This window comes from Typopeltis vanoorti, chromosome 17, assembly GCF_054136105.1.
Source record: "Typopeltis vanoorti isolate ZY-2024b chromosome 17, IOZ_Tvanoo_1.0, whole genome shotgun sequence".
Taxonomy (NCBI): domain Eukaryota; kingdom Metazoa; phylum Arthropoda; class Arachnida; order Uropygi; family Thelyphonidae; genus Typopeltis; species Typopeltis vanoorti.
The window spans coordinates 63,536,501-63,558,317 of NC_143565.1; the positions used below are offsets into that span (position 1 = coordinate 63,536,501).

Here is a 21,817-nt window from a genome sequence, read left to right on the forward strand (position 1 = left end):
CTAAGAACATCCTCAATCTCTTCCTCTGTGTCTGAAGACATTTCCTCCACCTCCGTCTTTTGCTGCTCCTTCTGAAGGTGTTCCAGTTCTTCTGTGACGAGCTCAATCCTGTGATCCTCCACTAACTCTTTTAAGCCCATGCTTTTGTCAGCATTGTCAACTTTTAAGCCCATGCTTTTTCCCAGAGACACAATATCATCGACAAGAGCAACATGCTCAGCCTCAATGTCTCTGTCTGCTACACAGTCTGGCCACAATTTCCTCCAGGCCGAGTTCATTGTCACTTGCGCCCAAGCTTTGTCAAGGATACTTAAGCAATGGAGGATGTTGAGGTGATTTTTCCAGAATTCTCTGAGTGTTAATTCTGTATCAGCGGTCACTTCAAAACATCCTTGAAACAGTGCTTTGGTGTAGAGTTTCTTAAAGTTCAAAATGACCTGCTGGTCCATGGGCTGAATTAGAGAAGTTGTGTTAGGGAGCAGGAACTTCACTTCACTGTGATAAAATCAGACTCCTCCACTAACTTGTCCTCCAAGCCTGGAGGGTGAGCAGGAGCACTGTCCATTACAAAAAGGCATCTAATTAGTAAATTTTTTTCTTGAAGGTATTTTCTCACACTTGGGGTAAAGACTTCATGGATCCACTCAATAAACAATTGCCTGGTTACCCAAGCCCTACTATTAGCCCTCCACATAACAAGAAATTTACTTTTCATCACATTATTTTTCTTAAACACCCTCAGATTCTCAGTGGTACACAAGCAATGGCTTGACCTTAAAGTCCCCACTTGCATTTCCACATAGCAAAAGAGTCAGCCTGTCCTTCATTGGCTTGTGTCCTGGCAATGCTTTTTCCTCCTGAGTGATGTAGGTCCTCTTTGGCAATTTTTTCCAAAATAGGCCGGTTTCTTCACATTTGAACACTTGTTGGGTAAGAAAACCCTCAGCCTTTACACAGTCACTAAATTCTTGCACATATTTCTCAGCAGCTTCTCAGTTTGAATCTCACAGCCTCCCCATGCCTAACCACACTATGTATGCCGCTTCTCCTCTTAAATTTCTCGAACCACCCTCTACTAGCTTTGAACACATCAGTATCAGCACTCGTACCAGTGCTGATACTGATACAGGGTTTTTCTTTAACAGGTCATCATGTAATCGCCTTGCTTTTTCACAAATTATAGCCTGAAAAACACTATCACCAGCTAACTGTTTCTCGTTTATCCAAATCAGCAACAATTTTTCCACTTCTTCAATCGTCTGTGATCTTTGTTTAGTAAGAACTTTCACTCCTCTTGCAACATCAGCTCTCTTGATCGCCTCTTTATTTTTGAGTATTGTACATACCGTTGATTTCACCATACCGAACTGCATAGCAAGATTCGAGACACGAACGCCATTTTCATGTTTGGATAAGATTTCTTTTTTCATCTCTATCGTGGTTCTAACAACTTTTCATTTCACTTTTCTGCTATCACTATTCTTCTGTGGCCCCATGGTGGCTTAATTAATAATAATTTATGAAAAAAAAAAACAACAAAACACAAAGAAAATCAAGAAAACTCACTGCAAATTCGAGCAGGTGTCTGCACTGAATGAAGGTTGCTGCGTAACTGACGCTTTCCTGCTTTACAGCTCAGCATGCAGAGCACGTAGTTGCGTTTGCCTGTTCAGGAACCGAAAATTCTGTTCGAAAACCGGGGCATATTTTTGTTCAGAAAATATGTTCGGGAGCCAAATTGTTCGAGAACAGAGGCGTTTGACAACGAGGTCCCACTGTACTAGCACCAAATATTGGCATTCCAGACAGCTAGGAGTAGAGTCAGTTTTAATTATATAATCCAATATAAAAATTGATATACTTTTTTTTATTGATGCAATTGCCTTCATTAAAAATTACTGATACCTTTTTCTTTTCCAATTACTGATTATCTGTGGATAAAAGGAAATGGACCAACAAATGAAATAAAGCCAGCCTACGATGGCACTGATGACATTTAGCATATATACTTTATAGACGCTGATCCGTAGAAAAGCATCACTAGTTCTATAAATGGGGGAAAAAAATAAATAAATCATCCACACATGAGTATATAACAATGATTTTCAGAAGCAAATTCATCAAAATAATAATGTCACTCTGAAACATAACAGTAAAGAATATTTATTATTATAATTACAGCTATTATAGCCTGTTTTTGTTTAGCATCACTTTATTATTATTATTTATTATGCTTTTACTCAGTAGGATATCAGTATTATGTTCTAACAGCCATAATACAATTCATAGTGATAATACAAAATATAAATAATTGATCAAGAAAACTTCCATATGCTATACTATTTAGAAAAGCTGAAAATGTTTTAAATGGATTTTTTTTTTTTTTTTTTTTTTTTTTAACAATACTTCAACAACTGTACAAAGGGAGTGAGAAGACAGACTTCAAATTACATAACAGTCTATATATCTGGAGTTGTGGTTAAGGTGTTAGGTTAGGGTGACCAGACCTCCCTTTTTTAATGGGATTGTCCCCTTTTTTTAGACTCCCGACAAAACCTTAACGGGACAATAATTGTCCCTTTTTTATTAACTTTAGTCTCATTTTGTACCTTTTTGGAATTTGTGATATGACTTCATTCTTGTATGTTCGAATATGGAAAGGATAATGTCTCTGCTGGTGACATGTGATAGCTTCAGATAGAAAACATGCATGCTATGACAATTATCAACCATTATGAATGTGCTCTCTCTGCGATAGGATGAAAATGCTGCAACCACTGGCAGAACTGCTGCATTAGGGCAGTAACAAGGTTACATTGTCTATCATACCATTGTTTTGTGCTTCTTATGCTGGGCTGTTAGTAATTGTGAAAGTTAAAGCAAGTATATATTGTGAGTAGTGATATTTCATCCAGATTTTATCATCCCGAAAATTAAGTGTAGTTTCACTTGGGATTTAAAAGAAGAATATCCCTTCTTGAAAGACGACGAAACAACAAACAAGTTGCAATGTACTGTGTGTTGTTCCGTTTTTTCAATTGAACATAGAGATCATTCTGACATAAAAACAGCGTATGACGAAGCAAAAACATAAATTGGCAGCCACTGCTCACAGTTCAAGTCAAGATGCTACATTATTTTTCACGAAAAATTCAAAAGGGAAATTAACTGATGAAAGTAAATGTCTTGCAGTTTAAGGCTTGTTTGTGTTCCATGCAATGAACCATAACCTTTCTTTGAGGTCAATGGACTGCACCTTTGCAATAGTGAGAAATTTATTTCAAAAGAAATTTACATGTGGGCGAACAAAGTTCCAATCAATTTTCATGAATGTCCTGGCACCTTATGCAATGAGAGAAATAGCAATTGAATTGAAGCAAGCCAAATAGGTGTCAGTTATGGTAGACACATCAAACCACAGAGATCTGAAGTTGGTGCCTATCCTTGTTAGGTACCTCATCGCGAATAAAGATATTCAGGTTAAAGTGATAGATTTTCGGTGTACAAACAAGATGGTTATCATTACTACCAGCTGTGAATAGGATTATTAACATGTACAATGGACTCAGATCTTACTTTTTATCACAAGATAAATGCCCTGCATTGTTGAAATCATTTTCAGTAAGCAACGATCAATATTTTGGCTCCATTTCATGCAAAGCCAGCTGAAAATATTCTCAGCAACAATAATGAAAATAGAAAGGGAAAATATTTTGGCAACTGAAGTGGCAGAAGAATCGGAAGTGCTCAGACAGAAAATTACAAATAAGAAAGCTGAGAACATTCAAACATTTAAAACGTCATCAATTATTTCAGAGTTCAAAGATGAGGGCGTCTTTGATGAAAAAGAATTTTTAGGCACTACAAATTTATTTGATGATACTTTCCTTGAATATTTAAGCATATGGACTTATTTCCAGCCATTGAAAGCATTTCACTGGATTAAGTTGTAAATTCCACTAACTTGGGCTGAAGTTGCAAGCAGCCTAAAAGCAATCAATGATGCTGACAGCAAAATATTCAATATTATTGATGAAGATGAATTATTTGATGAAGTCAGCCATATAAATAATGTTGTGAACTCCAAGATTGAAGAATGGAAGGACACAAATGCTGAAGTGGACAAAAAAGTGGTGGACAAAAGGTGCTCCATGAAAAAACATCCACTACAAAAACATACTGCTAGTTGTTGTGTTTGTTATGACAATCCGGAACAAACAGAGCTGTAGAGAGAATTTTTTTCTCTAATGAGTTCTTGATGGTCTGATGAAAAGAGCCGCTTCAACGCCAAGACTGTGAAAACAATAATTGTAATCAAGACACACTGACATTTTGTGTATTGATTTTTATTAGTGCATCTTGAAACTTTTGGAAATAATGTCTTCATATAAATATAATGATAATGCTGATACTCCATAATTATAATGCACACTTCAGTCCTGCATACTGTAATTATATGTTTATATGTTATTCCATTTTTATGTAGAGCATACCAGAAGTGTCCCGTTTTTGTCCCTTATTTTAATTGCTGTAAAATTCAAAATATCCCTTTTTTTGTTTTGAAAATCTCGTCACCCTTTGTTAGAGATTGGTAAAGGCTAAAATCCATGATTGAATTACTAACAGCAGGATTCTCTATGAAGAGGGGGCATGGATTTATTATAGAGAAGTTAGGTTTAACAATTTATCATATTGGAGGCTTAATGGATTGTATACAGCACTCAGAAAGGATTAAAACAGAATTTAATACTTCCTATATATTTCGTCTCAGTAAATGAGACATCTTCAGGGATTACAAAAAAACTAATGTAACATAAAAACAAATCACACACACACAATACTAAGCCCAACCACGTGGGTGACACTAAAGTCCTATCTAGGTGGAGCGCCCTCTAAGGGCGGTTGTAGGTGGCCTGGAATGTAAAGTGGGACCTCTGGTGATAAGCGTTTTCCAAATCTTAGGAAGCTTAATGCAACCATATTTGTTGAGATTTGGTTGATTCCTGAGAGCAGCTGCTGATTCTAAGAATAGTCTCTCTTTTTTGAATTTGCTGTGGTGGAGCATGGTGGTTTTTTTTCCATGAGATTCTGTGGGTGTATCCAAGACATGGTCAGCCAGGCCTGACTGACCATAGTCATGTTTGCAGATGTATGACTTATGTTCCTCCAAAGTATGCCAGTTTACAGGAACAGGGTACTTTACAGACTCCACGCACTGAGAAAGGAGGGAGCTGATCTTTTATAGAACGGATAAGGGTAGCAAGTTTGCAGTGGGGCTTAAATGCTTTGTGTAGGTTGTACTTTTTTAAAATCTTGGCTATTTTTCTGGATGTGCCACGGATGTAGGGTATGGAGATGGCATTTCTAAATCCATTAAGCATACAATCCATTAAGCCTCCAATATGATGTCCTCACAGCACTTAAGCTTCTACACATGGGTTTAACAATTTACTAACATATTACAACAGGATGATATATGTGTTAGACAAGAAGACATATGCACAGTAGTACTGCATATCTAGATTTTGCAAAGGCCTCTATTAGTTGGTATTTAAATTGGACAGAAATAATTCAATGATACATTAGTGAGCTGGATGGAAGAATGGCTGGCTAAAAAGTACAAAAAAGTTGCTTATGGAAGAAGAGTAGATCAAAAGAGGAAATTCACTAATGACATGGTACGGAATCTGTTTCAAGAGACTGCTTGTTTAATACATTAATGATATCAAGAGAAGCTTAAATGGCAACATGCAAATGTCTGCAGGTGATGCAAAGTTGAAGAAAACCAGAAGGAGTGAAAATGATGTTATGATGTTCCAGAAGAATTAGAGTCAATGTCGTGAAGTATAAGGTTTCTAAGTATGAAGGAATGTACTAGAGAAACAAAGGAGATAGGAATCTTGAGGTGAAGGTAGACTAGAGCATGAAATTTAGGAGATGCAATGACTGCAAATATACCATAAAGGATCCATAGCATAAATTTTGGCAGTGATGCAAAAATAATAATAAGTAATAATAATATAATAAATAATAAGGTTATAGTTTCAACTACCAGCTTAGATCACGTTCAAATCTAGAGCTGCCATGGTCATGAATGTTTATGAATATCCTTGGGTGGGAGAAAAATCTAGGAGTTACATACTGCCTAGTATGCAACTGCCACCCAGCTTTTTTGGAGACTTGAAGTGGCTTGAATAGAAGGAATGGTGTGAAGTTTGTGGATGTGTGGAGTGAGTTTGATGGAAAGAAGGATTTATATAAGGTGGGTGGCTTGCATTTTTTAAAGATTTGGTGTCAGGAATCTTGGGAGAGTGTTGTTCAGTGAGCTTTCAGAAGTGCAGAGTTGGGGAAACTAGAATGTTGGTGGGGGAGGGGGGGTGAAAGTGAAAATGTATCCAGGGACCCTAAAGGTTCCCAAGTGGGAGAGTGATCACATGATGCTAAATGTAACATCCCAAGTTCTTAACTTTAGTGGGCTAAGCAACACAGGGTGTAAGGGAGGTTGTGGGAGAAAGGGAGTATTGCAGTTTAAGTATACTAATACCAGAAGTATTCAAAATAAGGTGAGAAGTATTGGGCATTGGTTAATCCAGGTATCCAGGTCTATGTGCAGTAGTCCAATGTGGCCTTGTTAAAGCCTTACATAAGGGAACAATAACCTCTATCCATGCAATCTTCAAAAAGCATGTAATTCAGCCCAACAACCAAGAATACTTACATAGCCTGCTAGGAGGGGGCACCATCAGGACTTTTAGGAGAAACGATAGCTTCCTGCTTCGTCCTCATTTACTGTATGTAGTGCCAGCATGCATGTGTCTTTATTGTAAGTTCCTTTAAAAATAGCAACGTGAAGTTGCCGAAATATTGGAAATATATATTAAAGTTTAATTTAATTTATATTCTATTGTATGCTGTGAATTCCTTAAGTCGATTAATAAGCATGTATAACCAGCATATAAGCCTTTCTACGAGAATAATCATGTAATCTGATGTGCTGTTTTTGGTTACCTTTGCAATATACTGTAAAATCTTGTATAGAAAGAATTTAGTACCAATTTTTTTTCTATACAGATTTTACTTGGGAAATAAGTCAATATAAAATACTTGTCATTTAATTAATTTAACTCATTTATGCTGTATTAAATCTGGAAAAATATTAGAATAATTTCTTAGATTATTTAAGAATCACTGAAATTGTACAAAGAAATAGCTCAGACAGGATTAGTCATGTAGACCTGAGACTAGCGCAAATCGCGAAGGTCAATGAGTTACGAGTTTTCCCGCCAAAACTCAGCGGCAGCAGGGTAGTGGAGAAGACCCCTCCAAGAAAATCCGGGTGACCAAATCTAAAGAGGTTCCAAGGTTGGGACAATAGGATAAAAGGGAAGAATCGAGGGGCCAAATCGCTCTGTTCCTGGCTCTCGCTTCAAGGAGGTTCTCGTGTGTCCAGCCGTTCCAAGGATGGGGAGTCACGTCCTGCCAGCAGAAGTCCGACAATGATAGGAGATTCGTACCAGCAGACGGTCTATTCCAGAAGTCCCACCGCTAAGTTCCTTGACGATCTCCAAGTATGCTGTATCATTGTTGCCGTGAAATAGTGCCCGTTTGTGGTTTTAACCAGAAAGAAGAAGAAGAATATGTTTGTGATCTCTAGGATCTTGTATACTGAACTGGCTGACAAAGTAGCAAGTCAGATTTATGTAGAACTTTCCTAGATTGTGAAATTTAGAGCAAAGATTGCTGATCCTATAGTTTGTTAGCATAAAGAATAGTTGTAAAGTCGGAAAGCCGCACTTCTTAGTAATTGTGAACTAGCTGTTTACTGAGTTCTGAGGAATTTAGCCCATGTTATGTGATGAGAAGAAAACTGAATAAAGTTTTAGTTGTGCCTAATTCTTTCTATAGTCTGAGTTAGATTAAGTTAGAGTGTGAATAAGTCTATTCACGTGTCTGATTTCTATGTGAACGTATACATTTTCTTTGTCATTAAGCTTAGGTGAGAATGCTAATTTAATCGAGAGAAGGACCAGATACGTGGTTTGATATGTGTAGTATTAATCTTTGTAATTACCTTGACTTAGAATGAATGAACTGCTTTGTTTGTTAATAACTTGTCTGATTTTGGCTTGCCAATGCACTGTCTCAGAAAAATATAGAACCTGTGTGTCCTAAGAAGATAAAATAGCTATGACTGACTAATATTAAGTTTTAAACGTTGCTTGAATTAGAATAAGTTTAAGAGATATTTCTGTGTTCCGCTGAATATTTCTCTTGCATGTATAGGAAAAACAAACAATTCCTTTGCGCGATCTGTAATGGTGCAGTCTAAAAAACAAATAAATTTTTAAAGATCAAAGGAAGAGAAAGTTAAAGACATTGGTTAAGCCCAAAGCACTTCCTGAATCTAGACTCCATACACATGAAAGCAGCAAGTTTACAACTTTGAGGGGGGGAGGTAAATTGTAGACTGAAAGGATTAAGAGTAATTGAACTGGCTCAAGCAACGACGACAAACTCGGTAGTACAAAATAAATGATAGAGATATTATTATAAAGGTGCAGTCCAAAATTAAATAATAATAATAAACAAAAATAATATCAATAAAGTAAATAAAAATTAAAGGATAGATATTATCACAATACCCTCTAAACTTGAACTCCCAGTACACAATCACATTGAAGTCCTTGGCTTCATCAGTTTCCTGCAGTTTAGTTCCATCAATATAGTAGACTCCTTACACTTAGCCACATTAAACTGGTGCCATTTACTTTAGTACATAATGATAGTCTATTTAAGTCTTTCTGCAAGATCTATATATCACCATCAGTTACCATTGCTATTCCAAGTTTAGCATCATCAGCAAACAACTGAATATTTCCTGTCAAATTATTTTCTATATCACTAATATATAATTAAACAACAGAGAACCAAATATTGAGCCCTGTGGTACATCACTAGTCACTTGCTTTCTCCTGGACTCAACTCTTCCATAAGCACTCTGATATCTGTCCGTCAGCCATCCTCTAATCACCAGGTCCATATCTATCCCCATTTGTACCAATTTATGCAATCCAGTTCTATGTGGAATCTTGTTAAATGCCTTTGAATGGCCATTTCCCTTATCCAACTCCAATGTTATTTTATTGTAAAAAGTAAGCAAATTATTAAGGCAAGACCTACCCTTCACAAAACCATTTTGTTCGTTATATAGTATTATATATAGTTCGTTATGTAGTGCCAGCGAAGGTTGGTCGATTGGTAGAGCCTCTGCTACTAATGGCTTGCAAAAAGTTAAGCAGGTTTGAGCGCAGTTAGTAGTTAGAAGGAGACCAATCGTTCAATGGTGTTGCCACATTCTCCCTCGATGAGTCTTTGGGCTCCCTGGAGGTGTCGCATAATAATAATAGTATCATATGCCTCTCCACCCAATCCTGAATTCTGCCTTTCACCAACTTCTGCAATACCTTAACCACCACTCCTGAGATACTGATCAGCCTCTAATTTCTACTTCTATCTTAGAGCCCCCTTTATGCAGTGAGACTGTATTGTCCTCTTTCCACTCCACTGGCACATTCCTAGTAGTGAGGCTTAAATTAAATAGCTTGATCAGAGGAGCTGATAATTCCCTTGCACATTCTCAGAATCATTGGGCTAATATACTATTTAATCTCACAGCTGTGTACATATTGAGGTTCTGAAATATTTTAAGCACCTACATTTCTTCAACCTCTATTCTCCCATCAGTCAATGTTACATCTGGCATTGCAACATCACCACCTAGATAGCACACCCCTCCAAACTGCTCACTCAGTAATTCAACTATTTGGTTTGATTCTGTTACTTACCTCCTTAGCATCTGCACTTTTTTAAGTCATCTTTTCATAGTCATTCCTTCTTCTACTTGCCACATAGAAAAATTAACACTCTGCTACTAATGGTTCATGCAAAAAGTTAAGCAAGTTTGAGCACAGTTAGTAGCTGGAAGAGGATCAATCATTCAATGCTGTTGCCACACTCTCCCTCGATAAGTCTTTGGACTTCCTGGAGGTGTCACAAAATAACTTTTCGTTAAAATCTCCTCTTCTTCTTCTGCAGCTTGTCCCACTTAAGTAGGGTTGCTGTTTTCAGTGGGTCTCTTCCACATTCCCCTGTCTTAGGCTGTAATCACATCCAAGTTCTTCATCCTCAAGTCCTCCTCCACTGGCTCCCTCCATCTCTTCTTTGGTCACATGACCAAACCATCTCAACCTTGCCTACTGTATCTTTGCCCCTAAGTTCATAACTTTCACTGTTCCCCTTACATTTTCATTTCTTGGATGATCCTTTCTGGTCACACAGCACATCCACCTAAGCATTCTCATCTCCACTACCTCCATTGTGCTAATGTTATTTTTCCTCAGGGCCACAGTTTCCATAGCATACGTCATAGCTGGTCTCACTAATGTCCTGTAGATTTTGCCTTTTAGATTGATCGGCACCCTCTTATCGCATAGCACTCCAGCCATCTCTCTCTCTCTCTCTAGTTCCTCCATCCCACTTGTATCCTGCATCCTACTTTCTTCTCAGCCTCTCCATCCTCTTTCACTGTTGAACCAAAAATATCTAAAGTCCCTAATCTTCCTGATGACATTCCTTCCAGCTCCAGATCTGTCTCCTGGCTGCCATCCACTTTGCAACACATATTCTGTCTTACCTCTGCTCAGTCTCATACCTCTCTCTCTTCCAGTACTTTCCTCCATCTTTCCAGTTTAGCTGCCACTTCTTCTCTTGATACTGCACACAGCATGATGTCATCCACATACAACACTGTATAAGGCGTGTCTTCTCTCACCTCCTCCATCACAATATTGAACAGGAACGGACTTAATACTGACCCTTAATGCAAACCAACTGTCACTTGAAAACTTTCTGTCTCTCCAAGGCAGATCCAAACTCTTGTCTTCACATTTCTGTACATCTCCTGCACCAACCTAACATGTTTTTTTACGGTACCTTCTCCCTCAGACACCTCCAGACTTCTTACCTTGGCACTCAATCGTACACTTTCTCCAGATCAATAAACACCAGATGTAGCTCCCGTTGTGTCTCTCGAAACTTTTCCATCATCTGCCGTAACCCAAAGATAACATCTGTCATCAATCAATCAGGCATGAAGCCAAACTGCTCCTTTGCAATCATCCACCTCCTTCTTCAGTCTTCCATCAAGAACTCTTTCTAGAATTTTCATTATGTGGGACATCAACTTCATTCCTGTGTCTTACAGTCTTGTGCATCCCCTTTACTCTTGTAGATGGGGACAAGAATACTTTCCCTCCATTCCTTGGGTATATTTTCCTATTGGTAAACTTTTATGAACTATTCTTCATCCTCTTTATGACCTCCTTCACTTCCACTTTACTGATGTTCTGCACCATCCCTTTATAATGCTGCCCATCTTCTCTGTGAATCCTCACATTTGCCTCATTCAAAAGCCATTCAAAGTATATTCTCCATCTGTTTTTTATATCCACATCCCTCCTTAATACTCTTCCTCCAGGGTATTTGATCTGCCTCACATGTAAGATGTCCTTTGATGCCATATTTCTACATTTTTCCAATCTATAAATTTTTTTCTGTCCTTTATTTCAAATCGATCACAAAGATCTTGATATGCCATGACCTTTGCCTGTGCAACAACTCTCTTGGCTTCTTGCTTTCTCTCTCTCTCATGTCCTCTTCCATTCATCCCACTTCGTTTTGCCTTCCTCTTAGCCGTCACTACTTCTTGTACATTATTATTCCACCACCAACCCTCCTTCTGCTCTCTAATCTTTCCAGATGTTTCACCAAGCACCTCGGTTGCACAGCTCAGAAATGCTTTTAAATTATGTCTCCATCACTCTTGTACACTTTCTAGTCCATCCAAAATCCTCCCTAACACCCTCTCCCTAAAATGGTTCCTCACACTCTCTTCTTTTAAGCAAAACCACTTAACTGTCTTCATCCCATGGCTTCCAAAAGTTCTTATCTTTGACCTTATTTTAAAGTCTGCAGAGTAGCCAGTGTTGCTGTGCCACTTGTTCTGTTGGGATTAGATTACCTTACAATTTGTTACTTCCATAAGATGTTTTCTTCTAGTCAAAATGTAGTCAATCTGTTACCACTTCTAAATGTTATCAAATGTTCTTCCCTCTTGCAGAAAAACGAGTTCACAATTGCCAGATCAAACGCTAGTGTGAAGTAAACATCCTCTCCCCCTTCCTGGTTCATCATTCCCACTCCATACCTCCATGGCTGCCATGCACCCTTTCACAGTCCCTATTCTGTCTTCTTATGTGTCCGTTCAAGTCCCCTCTGACAATCACCATCTCGTTTCATCTAGTTCCCTCATTTCTTCATCTAGCACGTCTCCTCTGCTGTACAGCCAACTTGCAGGGCATATACACATAAGATGGCCACTTGCTCTTCTCCAAGACCCAGTTTCATTTGCATGATCCTGTCATTCCTCCTACCCACTTCCAGTACTTCGCCCTTCATTCTGCCACACACCACAATTCCAATCAAATTCCATTTTTTCCCTCTTTATTCACTCCACAGTAGAACAATTTATACCCGTTTCCCAGTTCCTTTGCCTTTTCGCCCTTCCCCCTTGTCTCCTGTACACAAAATGTCCAACTTCCTCTTCATGCCTGCCACCTCTCTTTCCCTTCCAGTAAAATCACTAAAATTCCCCTTCCTGTCATTAAAATCTCCAATAATCATACAGCATCTCCATTTTACTGAAAAACTCTCTTTTTTTTCATATTATCCTTTTTTTTTCTGCTGGTGTATGAGCATTTTTAATTCATAAATTTGTTCTGATCCTTGCTGCACATAATCTTTCATTCACAGGTCTAAAATCTAAAAGATTCTCTTTAATGTTTCCATCTACTATAAATGTGACTCCAAAACCATGTCTCCTTGATTCTTTCCACTTGGAAAAAATTGTGAATTTTCCAAAATTTTGGATCTGTTCCAATCCATTTGGTTTTGTGTACTGACACTAATTTTAGTTTATATCAGTAGATTGCTAATATGTGTTTAAGTGTTCCTGTCTTATATAACAGGGGTGGCCAGAGTTTTTGCAGCAAGAGCCCTAGTTACCTACCAGAAATTGTTAAGAGCCACATCCCACACTTACTAATTTACTTTTTGGAACATTTTTAAGGACAACATCAAAAGCTTCCTTAATATCAATGCCACGAGCACTATCTTTTAATGCTATTAAATCTAATAATTCTTCTCACTTCACTATGTCCTCAAGAATGAAACGAATAAAAATTGCTAATTGTGGTTGGTCTGTAATGTCAGTTGATTCGTCAAGCGCCAAACTAAATGCTACACAATCTTTTATATCGTTTTCTAATTTTGATAATAAATCCACGTTTATTTCTGAAATTCGACATTCATTTGTATGTTGTGAAGTAGGAATGTCGGTAATTAACTTTAAAAGTTTTGAATTATTAGGCTCCCTTGACTCAATTTTATCAAAAATGTTAATAAAAAATTAAGAAAAATTATAAATATTTTTTATTTGAGCCGCAATAAAACTTAAGAAGAGCCACATGTGGCTTGCGAGCTGCACTTTGGCCACTGTGGTTATATAATGTTCTTGTAGTCCATGTCCCAAAATCATAATCCAATAGTTGTTTCTTTGGTCTGTCCAGTTTGAGCCTTTTCCTTTCCAGGTTGCTTGACAAGTAATAGTTTTCTGGGAAAGGGTTGTCAGCCTAATGCCGAACCTCCAACCTCCAGGTAGGATGGGGGGGGGGGGGGGGCATTACAATAAGTGCAATCAGGAGTGCAAACTGATACTTAAGACAAAAAAAGCCATCAGAAACCTAAAATGTGAAAAGGCAGCAGGAATAAACAGTATTCACCCAAAAATGGCCAAATATAGAAGAACAAAATTTTACATATTTCAAAATACCTGGTCAGAAAGTCAAATTCAAGATGATATGAGGAGAGCTCATAGATTATGAAATCAGCTTGTTATATCCTGCTGCTGAGCAAAGATCATGACCAAATTGTTCACTCTTATCTTCTGAGCTATCTTCATCCAGTTGTTTTTTGCTATTTTTATGATTTCACCTCTCCACCTCATCCTCTGTGTTCCTCTAGATCTCTCTCTGGGAATCCAAACTGTACTGAGGATCCCTATTTCTCATTTTTCATTCAGCAAGTTACTACTTTAATTGGTTGGCTTTTTAATTCAATAATTTTTATGACCTGAATTTTTTACTTTTTCTGCTTTTTTAATTACCAAAGTACTTCTCAACAATGCTTACTACAATCAGCTAAGCTACCACTTTTTTTTTTTTTTTATATATTCCACGGTAAGCAATATAATGGAATCCAAAACCTTCATTTTAAGAGAAAGAGAAAGAGATGGATTACCAAATCACCATCCACCCACTGGTCCAATCTCCAGTAAATATATTATGCATTGGAATGTAACACTAACTGCCAATAACTGTCTGGACACCCCTGTTATTTGAAGTTATGGTCAGTTTTTATGGAACTGACCCATGTTACTATCAAGATGACAATTCCCCATGCAACAAAGCTGCATTCCAGGTTTGTTAATAACATAAAAACTGGTATACAGATAGCAGGAAGCAGTATTTCATCGTAGCAGTTGAGCAACATGATGCGAACTCAGTGACTTCGAGAGAGGTGTCATCATGGGCTGTCACAATGGTAGCATGGCTGCTCAACTGGAGCATCCAAAATCAATAGTTGGTGATGTGATCAACAAATGGAGACATTTAGGCATCACTAGTGCAGGGAAACACCCAGGGCGGCCACCGAAAATGACTGACAGAGACAGGAAGGTGTTAAAAACGGCTAACATGCAAAAACCGACAGCAACTGGCACAGACCGTCTGTGATTAGTTCCAGAGCACCAGTAACACCATGGTGAGCACTAATACTATATGAAAAGAACTCCAATTACTGAGTGTCCACAGAAAAGCAGTGGCACACACAAGCTGAACATCACAACAACGAACAAGGTGGCTCATCTGGCCTGGTGCAAAGAGCATGTGAACTGGACAATTGACTAGTGGAAAACAGTACTCTGGGGCGATGAATGAAGGTTCACCCGTTTCATCTGATGGCAGAGTGTGGGTGTGAAGGCAGCCTAGTGAATGCATGTTACCACAGTGTGTTGTACCCACAGTAGAGTTTGGTGGTGGAGTAATGGTTTGATTGGATTCAGTTGGTTTGGAGTGGGACCACTGGTTGTTGTCCATTCCATGAAGGCAGCTCAGTACCTTGATATTCTGGATAATCAGTGCTGCTTACACTGTAGAGTTTTTATGGAACTGACCCATGTTACTATCAAGATGACAATGCCCCATGCAACAAAGCTGCAGCTGTTATGGAATGGTATGAAGAGGTGGGTGTTAAACTGCCCTGGCTTGTGCAGAGTCCTGATCTCACCACCACTGAACATCTGTGGGAAGAATTGGAGCAGTGATGGAGGTCCAGAGGAGCACGTCCTCAATCTGTTGCTGAACTCAGTGCTGCTATGATGGAGAAATGGAGACAAATTTCACCTTATGTCTGCCGAACATTGGTGGAAAGTCTCCCTCAAAGGATGCAGAAGCTGATCAAAGCCAAAAGGTGGACACACTCGATATTAGGGTTCATCTTCTGGTATCAACTGTAAATTGCTAAAGTGTCCAGACAATTATTGGTAGATAGTAATTAAAAGAAACACACGTATTAGCCACAGTGAAAATTATTTAATGTAAATATTTCATCCTAAAGTATCTTAGGACATCATCAGTACAGTAGTTTAAACAATAATAGAAATAACATACAGTTAGGGCGCAAGATTACAATAGAATCTCATTAAACGTGCGTAATGTGTTACATAAGTAAAAAATAATAATAATAATAATAATAAAAATTTAAAAAATTGGTAGATAGTGTACTTCTAAGTCTTGTCAAATTTTCAAAGATATTAATTTTCTCAGATAGGTATACCTGTGGCAGCATATATAATGCTGATGTCAATAGCAAAGGAGGAATTTTTGATTTATTGGTCAGGACTTTTGTTTATAAAACTCATTTCAAGTTTTACAAGTTTGCTTATGTTCTTCATTCTGTTTATCATTTGCATCGATTCAGAGATGTCTTCTGATAAGATAGCAATATCATCAGCAAATCAAAGATCGTTTAGCTTCTTTCCTAAAGATGCTAAGACCCTTGCTGATGCAGTCAAGTTTTTTCAATGGACTTGTCAATGACTTCAAATGGACCATTATGCACAGGTCTCATCTCCAGGTTTCCTTTGCAATGCTGATACAATGAAGAGAATGCAAAGGAGAATTAAAGATGATATCGGGAATATGGAATACAGAGTGAGAATTTGTGTACTGCAGATACTAGCAAACATGAGAAAGATGATGATGATATGACTGAGACTTACAAACTTCTGAAAGAATCATACAGGATATCAGTAAACAGAATTTTTCATTGTATGAAGGATAGGGAGAGGACAAGAAAGCATCGATGAAAATTGAGAATGAATGCAGTCAAGGAGGACAGAGCTAGATTTTTTTCTTATAGTGGTGTGGTGTAAATGATTAGAATGAGTGCCTTTGAGGTTGTGAGTGCAGGTAGTATGAATAAATTCAAGAAAAGGTATGACAGCTGTCATTGGTGACATGTGGCCTTCCTCAATGAGTCCCTGACTTCCTGGGGGGTCTTTTAAAAATACTAACATGCTCAAGTATAGCTGCTAAAAGTCTAGAGCTGTTGAGTTACCTTATTTAACACCTTTATTGACTGAGAAGTAATCTCCCTTTCTTTCTATGCAAACAGCTGCTTGATGTTTACTGTCAATAATTTAAAATCTTTAATTCAAATGCCTTGTTATTATTATTATTATATAATAATAAGCAATGTACACAGATTTGTTATATTCATTACATTTTTCAACAATTTAATTTATTTTATGTGAGTGATGTAGTGTAGAAAAGTTTTTTTATCCTAAATTCTTAATTTTCAAAGAGGCTGCCACTATGCATTCAGAGTATACCTTAAATTCTATTATGTTTGCTTTACATACTGATCCTTGTTTTTTCTAATACAACAGAAAAAGTTTTCAATCATTCACTCTTCAAGTCAATTATCTACTCTGAGTTACTCCTCATTTTTGAAAGACCAAGATGTCCTATTTCTTTTTACAGCTCATGCAACCTGTCAATGTTTTGAACTCTGGGATTAATAGAAATATTTTTGAAGATTTTATCTTGGCAATTTTAGCTAATTGTCTTCTCTCTATGCACATTGAGTTTCAAGAATTTGATTGAAATATGAGTGGTTTATTTGGGTGTGTGTGTGTGTGAGAGAGAGAGAGAGAGTGGAGTGTATATGTGTGTTTAATGAAAGAGAGAGATAGTACACTTAAATGAAGTTTTTCACAAAACAAAATGTAAGATATAATAGTAAGAGAAATGCCTGGCAGGTGACATAGCATTGAAGATAAAAGGGGAGGGGGGGGGGATACATGAGAAGAGAAAGAGTATGAAAGAGCAAAAGAGAGAGAATAAGAATCAAATTTTGTATGATGATTCCATGATAAGAGGAGTGGATGAATAAAGTAGGACAAAATCTTGTTTCCCTGCAATCAAGATTAAGGATGTTAGCAATGCTGTAAAGATGCCGAGAGGGAAAGGGAAATTGTGGATTATTTTCACTGTACTGATAATCTAGCGGGTGACAAGTGTGATATGCAAATGAAAGAGTTATTGCTAGTACAAGAGAATAAGTACAAATTATGCGTCTGCTTCCATGGTGTGGTATAATAGGGGCAAACTGAGAAGAAGAGCTACAACTCAATGCATAGGTTGTGCAGGAGGAACAACCTATGTATATTGCTTCAGGCATAATTACAGTCATTTCAATTCACTCATGTCAGAATGAGTTAGATGGACAAAAATACTTGTGTTTAGGGAAGATACAGGTGAGTGGGGTGCATGAAACCTAGAGGTGAGTAAATGTGAGAATGATCACATGACAAATGCTGCTCCCCAGGTTTTAACTTTAGTGGGAAAATCAATACAAGGTTTACACTTTATATTAATTCTTCATCCTACAATTCCAAAAACTTGCAGTTTATATGTATACTAAAGTATTCAAAATAAGGGATAATAGGGAACTTGAAGTTCAAGAGTGCTTGATCTGGTGATGACAGAACTTATCAGAAACTGTGAGACACACAATTCTGTTAAGAAGGTGTATATGTGGAATTACAAAGCAGGTGATTATGATAAACTGAGAAGTCAGCTTAGAGCAGTGCCACGGCATAAGAATGTGGAGAAGAGAGATGTCAGTAGTGAATGAGAGATGATGCAATATTTGAAGCAGCAGCAGCATCAGACTATTAGCTGAGTTAGGAAGAGTTATATGAAAAAAACAGCATCATTAAGCAGGACATATAGAAAAAGAAAAGAGTGTGGAGGAAATATATATATATATATATAAAAGAAGCAATTAGCAAGTCTACAGACAATATGGCAAGACCTGTAATGCAAGGAAGGCTGAAGCTAATGAAAAAGTAGTTGACAAGGCCAAAACAAATCCCAAAGAGTTTTTTTTTCAATGTGTGATGAGTAAAAGGAAGAACTATGGAAGAATGATTTCAGTAAGTGTTGAATGTAAGGTGGTTTAGAAGCAAATCAAAGAGTTCTGTTACTTACTGATCATTTTGTAATGGTGGAAACACTGAAATTCCAAATGACATTGAATGATGGAAGAATAGAGGTAGATGATTTGGAAGTGCTTACAACATTACAGAACCTTAATGCAACATGGACATGAGATTAGATGGCTTATCTGCTCATGTACACTGCTTGGAAAGAAGTCAAAGAATACCATAGAGTGAGGAACAAACAGCGATGGCATCTACATTAATAACATGTTCTTGTAGATAGGCTTAAGCATTGGTAACAGGACTATTAAATTATTTTAGGAATTTACATTGTACACTGGAATATTAATTAACAGAAACTATAATAAATACCTCCTATATTTCGTTAATGTCACATCGCCATTTTCATGGGAACATACAACTATGACATGTGCACGCAGGCACTACAAAAAGCAAATGAAGCAGAAAGAGAAAACTAGAGCCCTAAAGGTGCCCCCTAGGGCTATATTGCGTTGTCTTGGCTGTTGGGCTGAAGTTCTCATGATGCAAGCTTCCCAAATTTGGGGCAATCTCATGCACCCAAATTTGTTGAGGTTTGGAAAGTTTTTTTAAAGCTGAGGCTGATTCCATGAATAATCTTTCATATTTAAATTTGCTGTGGTATATTAAAGTGGCTTTCTTCCAACGTATTCTGTAGTGGGTATCCAGAGCATGGTCTGCAAGCCCAGAGTGGCTGTACTGGTGAAACTGGATGTAGTCTTTGTGTTCCAAAATCCTGACATTTGCTGTCCTGCCTGTTTGACCAAAGTAGGACAGTTTACAGCTGCAAGGGACTTGGTATACCCCAGGTATACCTAGGGGAAGTGGTTGGTCTTTGGTGGATCAGATAAGAGATGCCAATTTTTTATATGGTTTGTAACAAGAAGTAGGTCATATTTTTTTAAGATTTTGGTTAACTTTTCAGAGGTGCCCCAGATATAGGGAATGGTGATGGATTTAGTATAATCTTTGTTATGAGGGAGGAAGTAGGGGGTTGTGGTTAACTGGTTTTAATATTTTTGGGTGGTTGTAGCCATTGGCTAAGAAAGTGTTAAGGATTTAGTTCAGTGGTTAGGGCATTGTCATCTGAACAGATTAATTTTGCCCTGTTATATAGTGTTTTTATAACCCCATATTGTTGTGTGTGTGTGTGGGGGGGGGGTTGCTGGTGAATGTATCTACCTGTATGGGTGGGTTTTCTGTAAAGAGAGAAAACCAAGGATCCATCAGGCTGGTGAGTGATTAGAGTGTCTAGAAAAGGGAGACTGTTGTTTTCCTCTTTTTCCAAGGTCAACTGGATTCTGGGATTTTGGTTGTTTAAGTGTGTTAAGAAGGAGTGGGGCTGAGTTTAAGGCTTTCTTTTCAAAAGTCTTCATAAAGAAGTTTGCCAGGGGTGGGGAGAGTGGTGAACCTATGGCTGTCCCCTCTATCTGTTTGTAGCATTTTCCTTGCCAAATGAAATAGCCTGAGTTAATTGTGAAGTGAAATAAGGCTGAGATATTGGGAGGAAATTTGGTTTGGATGAGCTCTAAGGTTTCCTTGAGTGGGACATTTGTGAATAAGGAGGAGACGTCAAAACTGACCATTATGTCAGTATTTTGGAGTGAGAAGTTTTCTATACTGGCTTTGAAGTGGGCTGACTTTTTTTTTTTTATGTGCGATGGTGTATTGCCAGTATAGTGTGTGAGCGCATTGGGGTGCCAAGACTACCCAATATAGCCCACTAGGGACACCTTTAGGACTCTAGGAACAACAGTAGTTTTCTCTCTTCTGCTTCATTTGCTTTTTGTAGTGCCTACGTGCATGTGTCATAGTTGTATGTCCCATGAAAATGGCAATGTGATATTGCCGAAATATAGGAGGTATTTATTAAAATTTCTGTTAATTAATATTCCAGTATACGTTGTAAATTCCTTAAATAATTTAATAGTCACATTAATAACATGTAGGACCTCCTTTTGCTGAAATGGCTGCAACAATCCTATGGGGCATACTTTCCATTTGGACCATTCTTCCTGAAGGTAGTGAGAAGAGTGGATGATGAATACAGGAGGAGCAGATATGTAAGAGTACAAGAAAGGATTAAGATGAAAAAGGATGTGGGGGGAAACAAACAGGTCTGAGAAGAGGTGTAAGGATCAATGTTCACAGAGAAGAATGCTGGGGTAGGGAAGATATGGAGGAGTTATATATGAGAAGTGAGGGTCAGTGAAAGTCTTTAGAGAACCAGATATAAGCTAGTATGTGTCTACAAATGCAGAAGTATTCAAAATAAAGGAACTACTCATCTTAACTTTCCTAACTACACAAAATATTTTCAACCCAAGTGTGGTATCTACACATATATCCACTCTGACATACCATGCCAGAGCACCCAACCTAGAACTGCCTGATTTTGACCTCCTTTGGTTGAAAATCTCTCTGCCCCACTCAGTCAAATTCATCTGTCTCTATCGCTCCCCCAATGCCTCAAACCATGAGCTTTAACTTCCTCTCCTTAAACATTGATCTTCTACAGATATGCTTCCCTAACAGTGAAATCATCTTCCTTGCAGATTTTAATGTCCACAACACCAACTGGCTTTCCTCTTCCAGTTGCACAGACTAAGCAGGCAGAGATGCTGAAACATTTGTCATCACTAATGACCTTACACAAATTACCAGATAACCCTAACAACTCCTCAAACACCCCCAGATTTCTTCCTCACCAGTGACCCTTCCAAGTACAGAGTGAATGGAGCAGGCCTCCTAGGTAATTCAGACCACAATCTAGTGCCAAGTCGGATGGCTTGCATGACTTCTATGTCTCATTTCCATGGTTGGACTATTGTTTTCAGCCTTCTAACCCAAACATATCACTAAATCCTTACTGGCATAGAAACATACATTCCCCACACTACTTTGAACTACCATCCCTTAAGCCTAGATTCTCCAAAAAAATATGCCAAGGCTAGACAAACCAAAAATCAAGCATACCATAACTGACCTACACCAAGAACTCTATCTTCCTTTAGTGATTATACTCAAGCCCGAAATAACTGCAAAAAAAAAAATTATCAATGCTTCCAAAACAGAGTTTGAAAGAGCAAAATTCAT

The 21,817-nt window shown here is 37.9% G+C and overlaps 1 protein-coding gene across 2 annotated transcripts in view; it reads right to left on the reverse strand.

Annotated features, from left to right (window-relative positions):
* Window positions 1–21,817, reverse strand: part of Ctns (lysosomal cystine transporter cystinosin) — a 291,830-nt gene that overhangs the window by 161,717 nt on the left and 108,296 nt on the right. Inside the window, exon 5 of one of the 2 annotated variants that reach the window (XM_090406887.1) lies at window positions 1,906–2,046. The exons of the other annotated variant lie outside the window; for it this stretch is intronic. Coding sequence (XP_090263013.1) covers window positions 1,906–2,046 — 141 coding nt within the window. The remainder of the gene's footprint in view (window positions 1–1,905; window positions 2,047–21,817) is intronic. 2 annotated transcript variants of the gene reach the window in all.